At 40.0% G+C, this 21,611-nt stretch overlaps 1 protein-coding gene across 1 annotated transcript in view; it reads left to right on the forward strand.

Moving 5' to 3' along the window:
* ptprt (protein tyrosine phosphatase receptor type T) overlaps positions 1 to 21,611 on the forward strand; it is a 928,020-nt gene that overhangs the window by 650,889 nt on the left and 255,520 nt on the right. The window contains exons 13-14 of the mRNA XM_048608556.1: positions 13,406 to 13,442; positions 14,283 to 14,330. Of these exons, the coding sequence (XP_048464513.1) occupies positions 13,406 to 13,442; positions 14,283 to 14,330 (85 nt within the window). The remainder of the gene's footprint in view (positions 1 to 13,405; positions 13,443 to 14,282; positions 14,331 to 21,611) is intronic.

Below are 21,611 nucleotides of genomic sequence, written 5' to 3' on the forward strand. Positions count from 1 at the left end.
TGTGCAGAGGATAACAGTAAGCTCCAAAATGATATAATTGGGTCGGTGGAGTGGGCAGGAAAGTGGCAAATGGAGTTCAACTCTGATAAGTGTGAGGTAATGCATTTAGAGAAGTTAAACAATAAAAGGAGATATACAATAGGCAGGAATATATTGAAAGGGGTAGATGAAGTGAGAGATCTTGGCGTGCAAGTGCACAGGTTCCTGAAGGTAGCAGTACAGGTAGATAAGGTTGTAAAGAAGGCATATAAGAATGTTCTCCTTCATTGGCAGAGGTATAGAATATAAAAGTCGTGATATAATGATGAAACAGTGTAAAACACTGGTGAGGCCACAATTGGAGTATTGTGTGTGGTTCACCACATTAGAGGAAGACATAATCGTTCTGGAGAGAGCGCAGAGCAGATTTATTAGAATGTTGCCAATGCTGAAGAATTGCTGCAAAGAGGAGAGATTGAAGAAGTTAGAGTTGTTTTCCTTGGAACGGAAAAGGCTGAGGGGTGACATGATTGAGGGGTAGAGATCATAGAATCCCTACCGTGTGGAAGCAGGCCCTTCAGCCCAACAAGTCCACACTGCCCCTCAGACTATCCTACCCAGACCTATCCCTAATAACCCACGTAATCTACACATCCCTGGGCACTACGGGCATTTAGCATGGCCAATCCACTGAGCCTGCACATCTTTGGACTGTGGGAGGAAACCCACGCAGACACAGGGAGAATGTGCAAACTCCACATAGACAGTCACCCAAGGGTGGAATCGAACCCGGGTCCCTGATGTTGTGAGGCAACAGTGCTAACCACTGAGCCACTGTGCCAAGTAAATAGGAGGAACCTGTTTTCCTTGCCAGAGAGTTCAAAAACCAGGGGTCGTAGAATCAAGCTAAGTGGCAGAAGGATTAGAGAAGATGTGAGGAAAAGCTTTTTTAAGCAGAGGGTGGTGGGTGTCTGGAATTCATTGGCTGAGTTGGCGACAGAGGCAGAGACCCTAGACTCTTCTTAAAAATACCTGGATCTGCACCTTAAGTGCTGTAAGCTGAAGGGCTATGGGCCATATACAAGAAGATGGAATTAGAAATAGCATCTGGATGTCTTTAGGTCGGCATGGACAAGATGGGAAAAATGGCTCCTTTCTATGCTGCATATTTCTCTGGTTCTGTGGTTCCATTTAGTGTCATGAGGTATACTCCTCGTGGTATTAACACTCCTACATGGTCAGAAAATGGTTAATTGGGTTAAAAATGAAACATTGTGAAAGATAATACCAATCCACTGCACAGCTAATTATTGCCATTTTATGGTTGGCAGGATGTGGCCAAAATTCATTATGATCCTAAAGTCAGCTATAATATTTTAATTCAGTTATATTTAATGGACCTTCTTGCTGCAGGGGTCTGATGACACTCCCCTTAACCTCCAAGCTCATGCTGCTGGGACTGTCTGCCCTTTCGTCATCAACCCACAGATTTATTCTTTGTCAAAAACAAAGAGAATGTTGGAGAAACTCTGCAGGTCTAGCAGCATTTGTGGAGAGAGAGACAAAGTTAATGTTTGGAGTCTAGTATGATTCTTTTTCAGAACTCTTCTTCTATTCTTAACCAAAGAAGAGTCATACAAGACTGGAAACATTAATTCCTTCACTCTTCACAGATGCTGTCAGACCTGAATTTCTCCTACATTCGCTTTGTTTCAGATTTCCAGCATCTGCAGTATTTTGCTTTTATTTGTCTATTCTTAGTCTTCTCTGATTCAAACAAAACAGCTCCAGGCTGTTCAATTTTTCTACATAAATGCATCTTTTTGATTTTGGTAACATTCATGTCAATATTTTCTACACTTCCTTCACTGCTTTTTTTTCTAATAGACCAGAACTGCATGCAGCAGTGGTCTGACCAAGCTTTGTCACACCTTGTTGGGGTAGCGCATTGGAAATCAAGCCCTATTATTCCCAAAATAAACACAAAAGCTTAAGATTTTTAAAAGTTTACAATATTCCCAATTTACCTGTCTTTTTGACCCAGGTTGAGCTTGACGCTTCCAATGGGCTTTGCATTTTTTTGTGTACATTCATGTCTACTTTCAACAATCCCAAAGAGCAGCTTACCCCTCCCAAAGGGTACGCAGTATCCACCAAAGGTGCCACAGGACCACATCAGAAAGGGTACCTGACCTCTCTAAAAGGCACTCCAGCTCTTCAAAGGGCTCCTCTAAATGTAGACTTGCACCACCAGGTCTAATTTACATATACTATCAAACATGACTGGACACGGCTGTGATTTTATACGTGGGCTACTTCCTATGTGAACCACAGATGCACAAAGCACAACCTTTAGAATTAGAATTAAAACCAGAATTGTGTTTATTGTCATGTGCACTGTACACAAGTACAGAACTACAGGAGTACGGTGAAAGGTTCACAATGTCACCCCTCTCGGCATCATCTTAGATACAAAGCACCTAGGTACAATTCTTAGATACAAAATAGAGAAATAAGGATAAAATGTTACATTACCTTACAGTGATTCATGGTATAAGTTAGAAAATAAGAAATGAAGTTAAAACGATAAACATTATAGTCAGGTAACAGCTTATAGATAAACATTACATTGCAGTAGATCAGCACAGGGGGATTCCACACATGGTCTGACCAGGCTTGCAAGCTGCTGCCACCCACACCAGTCCCCAATTTGCTCCATGTCCCCATCACCCTATACAAAAATATAGTAACTGCTTATAAGGATATGACTTCTGGATTTTGACTTCTGTCACCATTTTCGCAGCGGTCTCCATCATTACAAAATTCCAGGCCTCGGTTGTTTATTGTATACAGTTTCGTATTGAATATTATTGCTCCAGAAAATGTATTCATTCATTGAACTGCCTCATATGTCAGGAAAAGTGGTGAAGAGCCACAAATAAAACATGAAATCATAATCTTGACCACTGCCCCCACAATGGAACATACTAAAAGAGATGCCAAAACAAACAATGGGTGTCAGTAAGCAGCAAGAGGCTGATTTTTCAAGACCCAAGCATTTAATAGAATTTAAAAATAATTTTGAATATAGGTTTTGGTAGAAGTATGAACTTCTCATGATTAGATAATGATTTTGGATACTGACATCTACTGGTGCACAGAGAACTTGCTGAACTCATTGATTTATTTGTAAAACCTTTAATTAGCTACAATGTTTCAACAGGAAATTGCCAGCTGGAAGTGATCATGACCCTCAATTGTCATCAAAATCCTTGATCAGAAACACATTCACTGAATGTTAACTCATCCAACTAGTTATATTGTACTTCCCTTCATGCTGATGAAATGGTGCACTGCATTTTCAGAGAAGTGGGCAGTGAGAGTGACAGCATGGAACATGTCAGAATATTTCATTTACATGGTGGGATGGTAAATAAGATATTGATTCAGTAATTGTGTGATTTCATAGGGAGTTTTGAATTTTACAGATGAAGCACAGGAACCATGGGGCTTTAGAGTATTGCCCAGTAAAAGGAGGTGACAAGCGACAGGCACTCAGTTATAGCTTTATCTGGCGGCAGGTGAGACTTGAAACTGTGCCTCCTGTCTCAGAGATAGGGACACTGCACTGCACACAACAACCTTTAAGGGCCGATGTGATATGTCAGGGTGGATGGAACAACATGCGAAGAGGAGGGTGTGGGGCAGATTGAAGGGGAAGGGAAGGGATGGGGAGATGTAGGGTAAATGAGGCTTATTACCCCAATCCCATCCTGCCAATAGTACTGGACACAAGTTAGCCTAGATATGTATGCTTCCATGAACGAATTCAAGCGAGTATCTGACTCTCCAGCAAAATGATAATAATTTACACCTAAAAGGTGACTGTTTCCTAGCATAAGTACCAAGGCGCCTCTGCCCAATCCAACTGTTGACAATGTGGAATATAGCCTCTATTAGCAAGAGCCTCTGTCTAAGTAGATGAGTCCTCACCCAGTTAGCTATGTGGCTAACATGGTGAGAGGATGTCTGTTCCAGTTGATCTAAATGCACCCTGCTGGCCAATCCACAGTGATCCAACTTTGTAACAGAATCAATTTACTATATATTAAACAAAACATCATTCCTCCTCTCAGGGTCTTCTATTTACCTTAGTTTAGGAGAACTAAACCCACTAACATCTACTAAAGTTAGCCATAAAACCAACAAGTCTACACCAAGTCTTGATTTAGCCTGCGCCTCAGTCCTCACTCCTTGATATCAGAATCATCGCAGAGGGCAAGCAAACAGCTTAAACCTTTTAAGATCTCTAATTTAAGCTGGGCTTGCTTAAATCTGATTTTAGTTCATAGGTTAGCTTGATACAGGGATTGTCCTGACTCACTGCACCTTTTGAGTAAAAATTATCCCAACACATGCAATTTTCTGTCTGGGGACGTGGATGTGGGCCATTGTCAGATTAATTGACCTCAGAAGCAAATGGAGATGGCCAAAGGAGTGGGTGAGTACTAATGATGATTGATGAGAAGACCTGCCTCAGATACCTGAGACATCATGCTAGTTGTTTTAGAAATTGTTAGGGCCTATGACTGTACTAGTCTGAAAACATATGGTCTTGGAAGCTAAGCAGATTCAGGCCTGGTTAGTAATCAGATGGGAGACTGCCTGGGAATATCAGGAGCACTAGGTTTATGTGCACTTACACGCACATGACACAGGTACTGTGGGGAAATGTAAGTATTACTTCTGTGTGGGGGTAACATGAAAAAAATATATAAACGTGGATTTAGAATCTCCTTAGTTTGGGGGACCAATTCAAAGATGGCTAACCACAGCCAGCATATCATGCATAAATAAATAAAGGGTGACTTGGCAATGGGGAAAATAAAATAGAAATTGTTAGGCCCTCTAAAATTCAACACCCAACCTATTCCCCATACCCTCTTTTACCCTCTGTGCCACCTCAACAGCCGTTCACCTAGTGTGGCACCATGGACAAACCTCAGGGGCCATATGGAAAAGAACTTTAGACAATCTAATGCAGATCTCACTCATGTACATTTGACAGCACAAAACCTCCTATTATAAAATCCAATCAAAGTTTTTAAAACTCCAAGAAATTAATCTAAAATAAAAATGATGCGCTTCTGTTCAAACTTTTTAGTCAAAGAAAGATAATCATTTAATAGCCTCTTTAAGTTGTCGATCAACTTGGGCACTCAGAACCCCACTGAGAAAATACTGTTTTGAGACTCAGCCAAACATTCATCATGACAAAACGCTTGCTCTTTAGAGAATATTAACAAAAAATTCTATTGAAAATGCATGAACAGGTGCTCCTTTTTTTCTTGGCTGTACCTGTTTTAAAAAAATCTGTTGATGGCTTTGGTTAAGTTTAAAGAGCAGTACATTTAAAAACAAATTCACATCATGACAGATAGGTAGACCCAAGCTTCCCTTCAGTAATATTTATATTATTAACTCTATCTGTTCACGTATGTGGTTTAATGCCCTTGGACAATCCATAATGGGTCTGTTTGAATTCAGCACTGTGTTCACTTTGGCTCTGCTGACTTCAGAATTCCTGCCTCTGTAAATCATGCTCCATTCCCTTTCCCCTACCAGCTAAGGTTGGGGCTGTCTGAAATCGGGTCAGGATCTCTACATCTAAACCCCACACCATTTTTAAAAGTCCACAAATTCTTCCTGATATCATATACATCTGATCTAATGTATCTGGTACTTTAGATTTTGAAGCTATCATGGTCAAGTCATATCAGAGTTCGGGTTGCAACATTTGTGGGTTTTCAGGGATGTGGTCTACATAGAGACAAATGACAGGTTCAAGTGAAATGTTCTCTCATTTTTAGGAAAGAATTTTGAAGTGTCACTTCCAGTAAAGTACCTTGCCTGCCACCAATGAATATCTATCTTTAATTTGCAATCTATGCATGTAGTTCATGGATGAAGTACCTTCCATACATTCTAGAAATGTACCATGATGAATAATTTTAAGAAATTAGAATTACAATTAACAGGAGCCTTTCACTCAGGAAATCAGAATTATTTTTCAGGCAACACCACTACCTTTAGACTTCCATTAACGCATGGTAATTCTCTAAACTATTCAAACCCTTCAAAGTTTTTCTTTTTATTTTGGGTGTGTGTGTTACATGATGATAATGCTGAATGTGGTGCTGGAGCTCCTTCCTGTAAGCAACCAACTTGCAACTAACATAACAGGAAGATAACAGAACACGCTAAATTACTGCAAATAATCTGGCACATTATTACTGTATAGATAATATGTTTTATGGCATAAAACAGTCATTTCTTGATATTTGCTTAAAGAAATTTGTAAAGGAGGATGTCACTCTGACTCAATTTGGCTTACCCAGGCTAGGAAAAGAAGACTTACAATTCCACTAACAAATCACAAGCAAGTTCACTTAAGAGCAGTCCTGACAAAATGAAGTTTCAGCTCAGTTCTAGATATAGATATTTCTCCTGCTCATTTCACATGAAAAACCTATTCTTCTCGTACGAAAATAGAAAATGCTTCAATTACACAATAGGAAAGTTAGTATCTGAAGGAGAAAAATAGGATACCAACAATACATATACATGTAGCCTGTTTAATATGGTAAAATTGTGATAATTCATATCGGCGGGGTCCTGCCCACAAATTTATGTTAAGCAGAGCTTCGAGATAGCTACAGAGAGGCCCCTGTACAACCTGGTTTGAATGGACTCATTGTAACAAAAACTCTTTGCTCAGGTACATCTCTTTCATATACAGGAATAGACTGGAGATGGGAATGTTCTCTCCTCGAGCTGCCCTGAACCACAACACCAGAGCTTCTTTGATGTTGGGATTTGCCACCATTCCCATTCTGTTTCTCGCTGGAGAGAATGTCTGCTTGTCAAACTGTTCCAAGATGTTTGCTTGTTGTTTGAAATAGTTGACAAACTAGATAAACTAGGTAGTGTATTTGCTTTGTACCATAGTTTACAAAACTATATCAACCCCTCTTTGTATCCAAAAGTAGAGCACTTTTAACTTTCTCGCTGGCTCAGCTGTACTTGTTGGGTTTCACAATGAAATCTTGATGGCCAATGATGGCTTGCCCATAATTTTGTGCTGTAACGTAGCTTAACTCCTAACATGCATCCTCCTGTTGGATTGCCTACTCTGCCACTGGGGCTGACAAATTTGACTGAGAGCTTCAATATAACTAATTGCTGACTCATTGTGATTTCAAGCATCCCAAGGTGTTTCAGGAAAGGATTAACTTCAGTATTTTACTGTTTAGAATGTCTGACCCTATGCATATTTTTGATGTATTTAGCTTTTATTTTGGATTTACAGCTGCCAGAAACCTGGGTCACGGGGTGAGGGTGAACTGGAAGCTGTTGCTGGTTGCTGGGCAGGGAGTTGCTGGGTGACGGCAGGAGCCATGGCAACGCCGGTGAGAGGGGGTTATTGAAACCGGCACCGAGTTCAGCCCCCACTCACTCCCCTGCTCACTCACCTGAAATATGAGCACCCAGTGAAGGATAATAGCCTGGGGAATTTTTGCCCAATTATTTGTTTGCCTATTTCTGCCCAAATTACAGGAAATGTAGATGAAAAATGAGATTCAGGATCCCAGACAAATGCAATTCACAATTGTGATTTTCATGCACAGATGCGCAATATGTGTTAGTCCTTTTTTTCATTGGCATTGAGATGCTAGATTAATCACGTTTAGCAGGAATATTGGAGGTGGTTCAAAAAAAGTAAGATATTTGTTTGGAGGGTTTTTGAATTCACATGCCTCTGAGTCTCACAGACATTTCCTAACCAGTTGACCAGTTTCCAGGGATGTGCTGATGCTTGGCATAATCCTTGCAGAAGTCAGATAAGGTTTCCATGGAACCCAAATTGGCCAATTGCACCAGAGTGCCTCTTTGACATCCATAGGTCACCAGTTAAATTAAATCCTGAAAATTGTGTAGCCTTGTCAATTCCAGCTGCTGTATATGCATCGCTAATATTATTACCAATATTGAGCCTCATCTTTCTCTTTTCATGGAGAATTGCTGTGTACTGAATCCACAATGTCTTAGTTGCAATTATTTACCATATATGCCAGGTAAATCCCTGCATAATGTTGGATTTTCATCTATCTTGCATTGCTTCCAAAAAATCAAGTTGGCAAAACATTGATTTGAACTGTAACAACTGGTTAAAATGGAAGTCATGCAATTTGTTGATGAAGTTGGCAGTCAGATTAGCAGTATATTGTAGCAGCTTACAGATATTTTGATGACTCCATGCCCCTATTCTGCATAACTACATGAAAATCAACTTTAACAAAGAAAAGAAATAACATAGTTTACGCAGTTTTCAAATGTGCACAATAACTTTCCCATTATCTCCAAAAATTGTCATTATTGAATTAAGCTACATGTCTTTGTAAAGCTAAAATCAGCTTTTATAAAATGTTTCGGTAAGTATTTGAATGTTTTCAGAGCAGAATCTATCATTTAGCCTCAAACTGAATGTTATAGCATGTAAAGTTAAAAAGAAGTATATTCTACATTATAATAAATTAGGATTTTCATCTTGTACAATTAAATTCCAGTTCATGTTGCCACATATTCAAAAAATAAAAGAGATACATCACCTGAACACTGTTATTTTAAATGACATCACATGACTAGAAAGAATAAGATGTTTTGTACGAAGTTGAACCATTTTCAAATCCTCCTGGCTTTGGAAAAGCGTGGGACAATCAGGGAGCAAGCTGCCAGTATGTAATTTTAAACACTTAACTTGGACAATTCAGTTGGAAAATAACCAAGCAGGTGTAACAGTGATGCATTTGTAACAATAATTAAACAATTAGAGACTTTGGTTAATACTGTTGATAGTAAAGTGCAGTGTGCAAAAATCACTGTGACAGCTTATAATTATATATTCTTTGAGTAGCTTTCAACGCACAGGATGGATGTATGGGGCTATAGATTCTTAGGAAAAAAAAGTGGTGTGGTATTTGCAAATTAACTGAATTCCATTTTTCCTTTTTTTTCATTTTCTTCCTTTTGTCCAAGTTTCCTTCTCTAGCCAATGGTTATAACATGAGATTCAGTTATAAATTGCATTTGGTTTTTTTCAAAGTTTAATAACTTAAGCCAGTAGTGTGCCTCCAAATTAACTCCATTTACACGAACACTGCTTGAAATTCTGACATAAAACATAATTATTTTAGGAAGTTAGTAAGAAAATTAACTGAAATTTTCATAAAAGCAAAATATGGTGATCACTGGTAATCTCAGATAAGAACAGAAATTGTAGGAAATACTCAGCAGGCCATGCTATTACAGAGAGGAACACAGTTATTGTTTTGGTTTGTTCTTTGATCTGAACTGCAGAAAGTGTCATTAGCTAAGGGTAGTGAGCTCGGAATATGAGTGGGATAGAGATTTCAAATTGCAAGTGACTAGAAGATAAAGTTCGGGCTTCTAGGACTGTTTGTGTTCTTTGACGGGATCATTAGGAAGGTGAGAAATTGTTGCCCATCTGTAATTGCTCTTGAACTCAGTGACTTGCTAAGCCATTTCAGAGGGCAGCTAAAGGCCAACTGAGTTGTTGTGGATCTTTAATCATATGTAGGCCAGACCCAGGTAAGGACATCAGATTTCCTTCTATAAAGGATATTATTGAACCAAATGGATTTTTACAAGAATCAGACAGCTTCCTGGTCACCATTATTCGCACCAGCTTTACATTCCAGATTTTATTAATTGAAATTAGTCTACCTGAGCCATAGTGACGTTACAGTCATCAAGGTATCTGCACTATTCACCCAATCTGTGTTCAGCCTCTCCAATATAACACATGGCGACTAACAAATTCAATATTCACAGTAAATTGAATCGCTGTGTGGAATTTAATGAGCCCCATCTGGCTTTCCCCACTCATTCTGGAGGTGGAGATGGGGTCTGTGATTGGATGGCAGGATGCTGCATAGAATTCCCGTCACCTTCCTGCTTTCCCTCCCTGGTTAAGTCAAGGGAATCAATGCTAGTCAGGCCTTTGCCACCCAGTTGTCAATAAGATGCCTTTGAATCGTCACTTAGAGATTTCATCGTGCTTCCATTGGGCAGCACACCTAGCTCTGGGGAGACCGCCCAGCAGATCCTCTCAGATTTCCTTGAGGCACGTGCCTAATCAAGGGATCAGGAATTGAAGGTCCACACAGAAAGCCACCTCCTTACCATGCTGTAAGCCCTCTGCCCACCCATTTCCTGGTTGGTACTCCACTCCACATATTACCTGCTTACCTTTCTCCAGAGGATCCATCACCAAGCTTCTGGCCCCTCTGATTGACCAGCAGATCTTCAGGTAGGATTTCAGTCCCATATTGGGAAATAAAGGATATTTGAGTCTCTGTATATTGAGAAGGAAAGATGTGAAAGGGTGGATGTTACCTCACTTGGGCTTACATCAGAAGATTATAGAATTTTGGGAGGAGAATCCTAAATTGAGGAGAATGGAAGACATGGGGAATTTTTGTCTACTTTTGGATGATGGAAGTTCATTTCCCTAATAGGGCAACGACTCACAAAACTATGTGAGAAATACATGGGATTATTCAATGATGAACCGTCTTAGTTGCAAACAATCATCTGATACCACACAGTTCCATTCGAAGACTAGAATATCAAAAGTAGTTTGGACTGGATCAGAGAGGCCTAAGGCTTGCCTGGGAGTTTTCACTTCTTCAACATTGAAATTTGTGCTGCTTGCCTCATCAGCAACAACCCTCAAGTAAATCTCAGAAGGGGAAACGCAGCAAGCACTTAGGGCAGAAGCCACAATCACTGGGAATATAGTCAGTGGAAGAACTTCTACTCATCCTGGCTCTCAGAAGGTTTCGTCAGAAGGAAACAAAAAGCACTGGGGCCATTGAAAACCTTGGAGACTGTCTTGTTTATTGGTGCCTTATTTTGTAATGGAGTCCTTCAAAGGATGCCGACTCCAAATTAACATATTGAAGAGCTCTTCCTTCTGTTTTAGGAGTCTACTGGTTACTGGATAGGACATCTTGAAAATTGTACCCAGTGTCTTTCTAGATTGAAGTTAGGATTGATATCTCATTTAACTACTGGGGAATGTGACTTTCTGTGGAGTCTTATCTATATAAACCATATATTGCCCATACTACAAAATATCCCCTCGTTTTCAGCTGAATCTCTGTTGGCTGTCAGCTCCAAATAAAGTGGCATCTGATGTTCTCTAAAAATTTGAAAATCCAAAGGAAGTCAATATAAATTTCACATTATCTTTGCTCTGGGCATTATAAAGTAAATAGCTTTTACTTTTGAGAATGCAATTTCATGTCAGACGAGTTTAGGAGAATCAAAATCTCTTAAGTCACTTTTCAGAATCCCAGTGTGCACAAATATATACATCTTTAATTCAGTTTCTTATGGAAATTGGGCATAAAAGAGCACAAATTAAACAACATTGTCATTCTCACTCAAAGGTGCCACAGAGATGAGTGGTGTGCGGATTCGTTAAACATGTATTAAACCGGAATACTTCTCCAAGATTATGGCTAAAGCAAATTGAGAGCTTCACTTTTGTAACACACTATCTTACCTGAAATCGCTTGATGCTAACAATGGGGGTTAAAATTTTTTAATATATTGGTAGCATTTCTGACTGAGAAAACTAGATCAAAGATCAATGAAAAGAATACGTATAAAGGTGAGGTCATTCAAAAAGTCATTATGTGATGTCAAGCTTGACACTTATGGACAGAGTTTTCACTTTGGATATGATTAGGAATTGGGCTGCAAATTGCAATAGTTTTGTGAATTAAATTTTCCATTCAAGTTTCTACTTGAACTCATTGTCATATCAATGAATGTAAAATCTTCCTTGAACCAACATAATCAGGCAGCATTTCAGAATGTAATTTTTTTTGTCATACGTATGACAAATCGCACAGAGACAAATCATTCAGTACATGTTGGTGTTTATGCTTTCTTTAAGCATCATGTGTTTGTTCACTTTCCCTTTGAAAGCACCTACACTGTTGGCCTCAACCATTTCATGCAGTAGTGAGTTCTCACTGCTCTTTAGGTAAATAGATTTTCTCTGAATTCACAACTGGATTTCTTCATGGCTACTTTATCTTGTTGTCCTCAATCTATACAAAAGCCTGGTTCAGCCACATCTGGAGTATTGTGTCCAGTTCTGGTCACCTCATTACAGGAAAGATGCGGAAGCATTGGAAAAGGTGCAGAGGAGATTTACCAGGATGTTGCCTGGAATGGAGGGAAGGTCTTACAAGGAAAGGTTGAGAGAGCTAGGGTTTTTCTCTTTAGAACGACGAAGGATGAGAGGTGACTTGATAGAGGTGTACAAAATGCTCAGAGGAATAGATAGAGTAGACAGCCAGAGACTTTTTCCTAGGGTGGAGGTAGCTTTTATGAGGGAACATAGTTTTAAAGTGAAAGGAGGTAGATATCGGGGAAATGTCAGAGGTACGTTCTTTACTCAGAGAGTGGTAGGGGCGTGGAATGCATTGCCGGAGAGGGTAGTGGAGTCGGCCTCATTAGGGGCATTTAAGCGGCTATTAGATAGGCATATGGATGATAGTATAAGGTAACGGTGGAGGTTGGATAGACCTTAGGTTTAGGGTAAAAGTTCAGCACAACATCGTGGGCCAAAGGGCCTGTACTGTGCTGTACTGTTCTATGTTCTATGTTCTAATCTATGCTGAGGAAGCATTCTCTCATTTAATCTCTAACAAAACCTTTCTCAATTTTAAACACCTCCATTAGTTGACCTCTGATCTATCTACTTTCAAGATCCTTTCCTAATACAGTTTTCTGCTTTCCTTCTTGTATAGCACTTCTTCATCCTTCCCAGTTCCTCAACTATTTTTAAAAAACTTGTTGACAATAAAATATTCTAATTGTGGTCAAACCAAGGTTTGATACAAGTTTATTAGAACTTTCCTACACTTCAATTCTATCCCTGTAGAAATGAAGCAAAATTCTTGGTTTACTGGATTTTATGGCCTTGCTGACATGTGGTGCAATGTTTATTATTTGTACTCAGAGATCTCCTTGTTCCTCTGTTTGGTACTATGATACATTCATCCGTGTTGAACATCATTTGCCAATTATTTGTCTAATCTTCATGCTGATGTAATCCTGTAATTTGTTGAAGGCCTGTTCAGTATTCACAATCCTCCAACTTTGTTGTCATTTGCAAAATTAGAAAGTGTGTCTTAGATTGTTCATATAAATTGTACAACTTATTTAATTTCAACAAAATTGTGTCGGTATAATTCCACCAATCGGTAAGAATTAAGCTATTTCTGTTGGTGTAACAATGACACATCTTTGTTGTCATTCCTTGCAGGAAACCAAAATCAGCTGTTTAAGACTGGCAACTAAAGGTAAGAGAATATCATTCTCTTTTGTTTCCATTGTTCAAAACCAATAACTAGCATCATATATAACAAGAAAACATCTTTCTACCATACTTGAAAGACATGTGGAGAGAGAAATTCTCAATCAGTGCTTGACTAAATTGGTTGTTTAAGTGGCATGTTAGTATCCTGCATGAATTTATTTTGTGATTACATTGCCTGCTATCTTCAGCATTTATGGATCATACAGTCTCTATAAACTATTTGTTTTACATTGAGTTGCTGCGGTCATTGTATTGTCATTTTTGTGCATGATTTAACAATATTAATTGTCTAGAAATTTAGAAGTCTGCATCCAGATGTCAACTATTAATTTCTGAACATTTAGCCCTATTTAATTTGTAGGTTTCATGATCCTACTAGTTACATTTAATGAAGTGAAATGCAAATCGAAACCTATTCAATCATTTTCAGCTATTATTTTTTGGCTTAGACTATATTATGTGCTGTCTTTTTTCATTGCATAGATTATTTAAACATTGCCTGTTTATGAATGTCACTATCTCTCTTTAGATGTGGGACACAGTATTGACACTTTATTAAGCAATTTGAAGGCAAAATAATAAGTCTATTTGTATTAAAACCAACTATGTAATTTATTCTTTTAGAATTAAAATTGGAGACTGAGGTATCATTAAAACTTTAATCTGAAGTAATTATTCATTTCTCTTGGGGTTTCCAGTTTTATTTTGTAGAAGGGGGGTGTAAGATATTATCAAAGGATATTTTTGCTTGGTAGACTCGCTTCTTTCTTTTTCTTCTTATGCATGCTGACCTGGAACTTTCCCTTTGTCTAAACGGTAATAGGTAGGATACAAATAACTACACCATACATACTTGTCATCCCAAGTGCAGGTGATTATCTACTCTGAAGTCAAAAATGTTAATTCTTCTCCAATCCTATGAAAATTGTTGTTTTGAAATGTTATCTGCAAAGTAACTCATATTCTTACAGCTTTAGTGAATGTTTTGTGTTGAAGGAAATATTTTGACCTACAAATAAAGAGTCTGCTGATAGTGCAATAGATCAATGCACTGGAAGATTTAGTTATGGTTCATAGAGATCAAAAAGATGCCAGGTTCAATGCGGAAGAGTTAAAGCCTTACAGTCAGACCTAAATTCTCCTGAAAGGTGGCCTTGCTGGAAAGTGCAGGTGTGTGAATATTGTCTGCAGGCAGGATTGAACTTCACTGTACCACCTACAAGTTCAATCACACCAATATTCACCATCTAGCTGGATGGAGGCAGCTTGGCTGAGATACCAGTGTTGTGCCAACACCTATGGAACTATACCCTTGGGAGTCACTAGCTACAGGAGACAATGTGACTATTGTGTGACTATAAAATATGCTGAGTAAATGATGTCAGCATTCTGACATTTAATGATAGATAGGCTTTTCAAGTTAAGGGGCAGAGCTTCATTCATTTTTGGGAATTCAGGTATGAATATTGACTTCTCCAGCATGTTTCACTGTCTATTCATTTCAATGTTTTCAATGTTACATTTAACTCATAAAACTTTGCAACAACTGCCAGAAATCATAAAATATATGTATTAAGAGCATAGTTTTTAGAAAAACAGCTAATTATATTGTTTAAATGTGGGTGATGTGAACACCTCTTGACATTTAATGTTAGGGCCAACTAAATCTGGGGTCTCAGCAACATGGTCTGGGGTGAGATTAATGGCAGAATCAGAGGACTTATCTGGAAGAACCTATATCAATGACGGGAGCGACTCAATAATCATTTATGCTTTTCACAAGCAGCGTGGCAAGTTTCTTGCTAGACAAAGCAAGTTGCCAAATAATGGTGATTATTGCTTGTTAAATACCTTGTTAACAACCCAGCCTGCTTCATTAATATTCAGCTTCCTTTCTTACCAAGCACAAAAAATCTCAATGTGGAAATCTGAGTGGGTACCTGGTGAATTCGGCTCACTGCTTGCTTCAAAGGGCCTCCATGTTTTATGTGTTTATTGGATGTGATTGTTGCTGGCTAGGCCCATCCCTAATTGCCCAGAGGGCAGTTGAGAGTTAACCACATTGCTGTAGATCTGGAGTCACATATAGGCTAGCACTTCCACAAAGGATATTAGTGAATCTGATAGGTTTTTACAACAATAGATAGTTGTTTCATGCTCCACTGTTTGTCTGCTTAAGAACAGCAGCATCTCAGTGCATGATCCATGGGCACCAGCTGCATGCACCTCTCAGCCAATGACTTTGACATCTGACATTTGCCAACCTCTCTTAACTATCGTGCACCTCTCTGATACATCCTGGCAGGCCACTCCGGAAGGACAGCTTTGCATTGCAGAGCATACCAACAAACACCATGGAAAGGCTGCAACAGGAACACCTTATGCACATGGACAGGGATGTTGCTCGCTGATTGGACCAGATGATAATCTCAGTCCATTTCTGAAGAAGGGTCTAGGCCCGAAACGTCAGCTTTCCTGCTCCTCTGATGCTGCTTGGCCTACTGTGTTCATCCAGCTCTAGACGTTGTTATCTCGATATCTCAGTGCTGCTCGCTTCCTCATATAGCATCTACCTGGATGCTTGCAGCATCCCTTACCTTGCCATGCCTTCACAGTGCAATCACAGAGTGAGGCAACTTGCCTTGACAGTAGACCTCAGTCAAGGGGGCATGCATCTTGCTGTAAGGCAGTGTTCTATGTCAATCTTACCCCTACTTCATGCGCCAGCAGCTTACACAGCAAACACACTGCACATGCAGCAGACAAACGTCCACAGCTCAAAGTCTTAAGGGAGTAGTCCTCATTAAAGTCCATTGAGGCAGCTGCCAGTTAGAGGGTTCCAGAACAGTAAATTAAGAGCAGCCTCCCATACTAGCCCAGGGATTGACCATGGCAGGCATCCGGTTGGGGTGTTCTCAGTCAGAGCGTCCATGTCTCTGCAGTCCAGGGAGTGGGTCGTAATGAATCCTGTGGCTCCATTGTGGTCAGTCCAGGGGGTAGGGCTAACATGGCTGGGGAGATGTACAGCTATCAGTCAGGTCTAGGCACGCTTCATCTGGAACAGTCTGATGATGTTGCTCAAGGGTGGGCCATGGTCAGTCCATTGGGTACAATGATAGAAGTTAAAGGGAAAGTGGGGGAGGATAAGGGAGTCTGCTGCTACAGAAATGAGACTGGGGAGTCTATTCTTCAGGATTGAAGGCTGAGACCACAGGGTCAAAGGGGATGACAATTGTGAAGGGTGGGGCAACAGTATCTGCAAGGGGGCGAATACAGTAAAGGAAGGGTGGGAAAGGAATGAGGGTGGGGGTCATCAACAGTCAGGTGCACTCTAGCTTTGAGAAGATTACACTGTATGACCACAGCTGGCATACGGCTGAGGGGGAAATGTGCGCAGGTACAGGCTCACTAGACATGTTCAGTGGGGACCTGGGGAGTTGCAAAACCAACTGGGGTTCTTAGCAAGGGTGACCAGGAAGGGTGTATGGATCGGAAAGAAAGTGCTGGATAAAATCAGATCTGGCAGCCTCTGTGGAGACAGAAACAGAGTTAACTTTTCAAGTCCAGTCTTACTCTTCTTCAGAATTGTGACTTCAGCGGCCATATCGTCTGCTCCACCATAGCTCTGGTTGAAATAGAGGCATTCCATATCAGTCAGGGCCTTGTGCAATAGTATCTTATCAGCAATGATTGCAGCGAGTCATCCTGGTCACCCAGTAACCAGCTTTGTAATACACCAACTATGCGAGAGGGTCCCAGAATGGAGGAGTTGTGCAACTGCCAGGGTAGTCGGCACATGCCTCCAGCAAGTGGTAATGGTGACCACAAATTACATGAACGTTAATCTAATTGAATTCTTAAAGTGATATGCAAGTGAGGCAAGGATGATGTGAGAGAAAAATTTTCCCACAATGGTTAGTTAGAGTTTGGAATATACCGCCTGGAAATGTAGTGGAGACAGATTGAACTGAGACACTCCAGAGGGCATCTGATGATTATTTGAATAGAAATGGTATGCAGGGATATGGGGATATGCAGGAGATTGGCAGTAGAGCCAGTGCAGACATGATAGGCTGAATGGTTGCCCTCTGCATTATAACAATTCTGTGATTCAAGGATTCTGTGAGCCCCTTCCTCGTGACAATTCCTCAGTGTTGGGACACAACTCTGTCACAACCTTGGCTTTGGGAGAGTAAAATGAACTGGTGTGACCTTGCATCAGACATTGTCCTGATTGATTCGTGTGTGCACAACATTTTTCCGACAGTGTCCTGTGACATACTGAGGCTGAATCAACAGAGCACCTCACTTATCCTAAGGAAATGAAGTCTGGGCTGAAAAGCTCTGAGTCTCCAGTGGATTCCATGCATCCTGAAGGCTGCAACCTCTCCTCAAGCTGGCTGCTCCTCATTCTCTGCAGTGACCTGCTGCTACTCCTTGGTTTGCTTCAGCCCTGATCCTTCTGAATCTGCCATTGCTTCCTTAGGAAGGAAACCGCAGCAATGAGCATTCCACCAGCAACTGGACATCAGACTCTTGGTGGAAATGACCTACACCAAGTGTGGAAAAAGACAAGTCTCCAAAGAGTTATTGGTGGCGTACTCTGCGGATAAGGCTGCACACACTCTTCCACACAGTGAGACATGTTGCATGCTGACCATGAGCACCATGTCTCCATCTTTCATTCATCTCCAGCCTCAGCATGTCCACCAACTTGGTGAAGGGACTGCACTGGCTTTCACTTTTCACTGCGTTCAGTACAGACCATCACTAAACTTGCTGACAGATGATGAAGTGATGGTGTGTGCCTCCCACAACACTCTTGAAAGTTGCGTGACTAATGGTTTGCATCTGTCCAGCATTCACCTCTTTTTTTTCCCCTAAGATTGGCATCTCAATGATGCTGAAGGTAGCAGCAATGTTCAATATGCAAGCTCCAGTGGCAGGACACAAATTGCCTTTGACCAGCATTCAAATTCTAAACATGTTCACTCTGCCTGAATAGCGAGTAGACAATGAAATGACTGCAAATTAGATGTAGCAATTGCCTGCTTCATGTATTTCTCACCTCAGTGCCCAATCATCCAGCAAAGGTGGATCCCATACTTCTGACAATCAAAATGACAATGACTCTGCGCACCCTGGGTGTTGATCCAGCCATTTTCCTGTTGCATTTCACATCGAGAGAATGATAAGTGATGGCAGTGAACACGGCTCATGGTGGACACCATGAGCACTGGCCCCTGCCCAGCCACCAAGTACACCTCACCAGAATTTCCATGTCCACTTTTACTTTGCACTACCCTAAAAGTCCACTTCCACCCATTCCCCCAATGAGGACACACACAGCACTGAACATGTGCCTACCATTGTGCACAAAGGAGTGGCCTTGCAGCAGCCTTTTTGTGCTGAGGTACTGATGTGTCCTGGAAATCTGTTGCTTCCTAAGTGGCCTATGAGTGGATCAGAGTGGTGCCATGATGTTTGTGAGGTTTAGCAAATGTTAGACACCAAGAGTGGTGTGTGTGTGGATCAGGCTCTGAGGTACTGAGCAAATGGAGGCTGTTTGCAGTCGGTAATGAGCTGAAGTCATTAGGTACCCACTTTGACATCCGTGTTGAGAATTCCCAACATCTAGCTTGTTCAGTGTCTTTGTTAAGATCAGAAGCCAAGTATTTACAAGGCGAGTTACAGCATTAATAAGTTGTTTATCAAACTCTAATCTCCCTTAATCAATAACTTGCTGCTGCCCAGGAGAAGCTCAACTCACCAATTTTCAAAGGTATAAAAGCAGCAGTGAAATGCTCCCAATGTCAAGATAGGCCTCTCAAACTTCTCATCTGAATTTGTCACAAATCCTGCTGTAGCCCACTTTGCTAAGACCTCTATAGGATTCTTCCCAATGTGTATATATATCAAGCTGTAAACAAAGAATTCTTGCAGAAGGTTCCTTTGAACTCCAGAAGCATTACTTTGGAAGAGTTAGCAGAAGTAGGCTGTAAATATTCAACAAACCCCTCACGTAAAATGTGAGGATGACATCCAAACTTATTTTCATACATCTGCACTTCCCAGTTGTAACCAATAGAAAGACACTTGTTCTAATCATTTTCTTTTCATTCCTCTAAGGCTACTTAATGAACCTACCGAACACTGACCTGGCAATGAGCAGTTAAGAATATAGATAGGGAGATTCAATCTTTTACTCTTATCATTAAAAAAAAATTTAATTACCGTAGAACTGAGAAAACCTCCATCTGTATAATAAGGATATTGTACTATTCCATAGCATTATGTGTTTTGATTGGGGAGTGCTGCTATCATTCATATTTTTCTTTGAGTTTTTTTCAATTGCTATGAGGAGAAAGCAAAAACAAACACCTTCATGCTAAATTCTAAGGAGAACTTTTATTTGAGTTCCAACCAAAAGCCTTGTTCTTGCTTTTCTGGCACCAACCTTGAAGGAGGTTTGGTCAACAAGTGTCTGCCCTGAAATAGGCATTTGCATCCTGTTCATTTCTTGATGTGAAATCCAGATTGGAAGCTGACTTCAATTCTCAACCTCCTGTTTTGGCTGAATACAAAGTAGCACATGGTATGTACCAGCTTGAAGAATGAAAGCCCTCTCTTAAACCGCGGTGAGAAATGAAAACGATGCCGGTCCCTGTTGTTTAATTGCTGGCACACACCGGCTCATGTGACTACTGTCAGCAGCATAAGAATCAGGTCTTATGCCTGAGCTGAAATGTTAAATTTCTCTAGCAGTACAAGTATGTGGTATAATTCTGCATTTTTACTGAGAAGGATTTTTGTAAGAAATTACATAGAAAATGCAGAAGAGGCTGAACTGTTCTGGAATTTAAAATACTTTATTCCTCAATTCTCTTCTCTTCTGCTCAACTATAGAACAGTGGTTAGAACTATTGCAATTGCATTCTGAGCTGCCTATTGTCAGTTATATGCTTCCCTTTGAATAAGAACAGATGGATGACGCCCCAGTTCAATCTAATCTATTTGGGTTCCTTGCAGTTCCATCACCTCCAGTACTACCAACTGTACAAAACAATAAATGAGAATGATAGTGTGTGACCTTTTAGTTTATCACAATAATGGTCTCGATCCAGCCAAAATTAGAATGTAATATTCATGCAGTGTTGTGCTGTTAACTGTACACTATGGTGCTATTGAAAAGCGAAACAAAGCAAATTCAATTAAGAAATGAAGTGTTTTATGCCTTTTGGCCAAAGAAAACAAATTTGTATATTGTAAAAGCGTACTTAGTTATTTTGGAAAATCTCTCATTCACTTTCAAACCTGGGGGTAGTGGAGGGAGTATGTGCAGAAATAACAGTGAAGAACAAGGTAGATAAGACAGCACAGGTCAGTCGTGATGCTTCAGACTCCATGATTGATTGCTGTTGCACTTTGTAATTCAAAAAAACGTATCAGTAATCCATACTGATACACATTCTGTTACTGTGAAAGATTCCCACAAACGAAATCCATTCCTCAAACTTACACGTGCAATTTCATCTATAATACTCATTTATCAAAGCCATAATAAAGTAGCCCATGAGTAAGTTTGTGCTTTTTGGACTATTCTGAGCATTGATGGCCGAGCTCCACAGTTTACTGCACAGAATAATGACAGACAGATGCCATACAATTGAGTTAGCTTTTGCAATAGCAAAATCAGAACATGAAAGATCCATAATCAATATGTTCTTCCTTTGGGAAGAAACATTGAAAAGCTTTTCATTAGAAACAGTTCTCTTCTACTTGCCTCACATAAGGAATATTACAAAGGGACTGCCACTGCAGAACTGACTACATTAAGTAATGCTCCCAGTCCCCTTAAATGGATTTGCATTTCAACTTGAATATGCCTGAATCCTTATCAGTGGGAACAAAAAGAAGAAGGGTAAGCATAATGAAAATGCTTTCAGATATTTTGTGGTATTACTTGCAGTAAATGTCAAAAGTGTGACTATATGTCAGTCACCAAGCCTCTTGCTTAGCAATAGACAATGTGAAAAAAAAAGTTTTCATTTGTTGCAGCTGTAATAAAGCATTTCAGAATACATTTATTATTAGAATTGGAAAGATAGTAATACTTGGCTGTTTCCATGTTCAATTTAATGTAATTGATCAT

Source organism: Rhincodon typus, chromosome 19, assembly GCF_021869965.1.
Source record: "Rhincodon typus isolate 14 chromosome 19, sRhiTyp1.1, whole genome shotgun sequence".
NCBI classification, from domain to species: Eukaryota; Metazoa; Chordata; class Chondrichthyes; order Orectolobiformes; family Rhincodontidae; genus Rhincodon; species Rhincodon typus.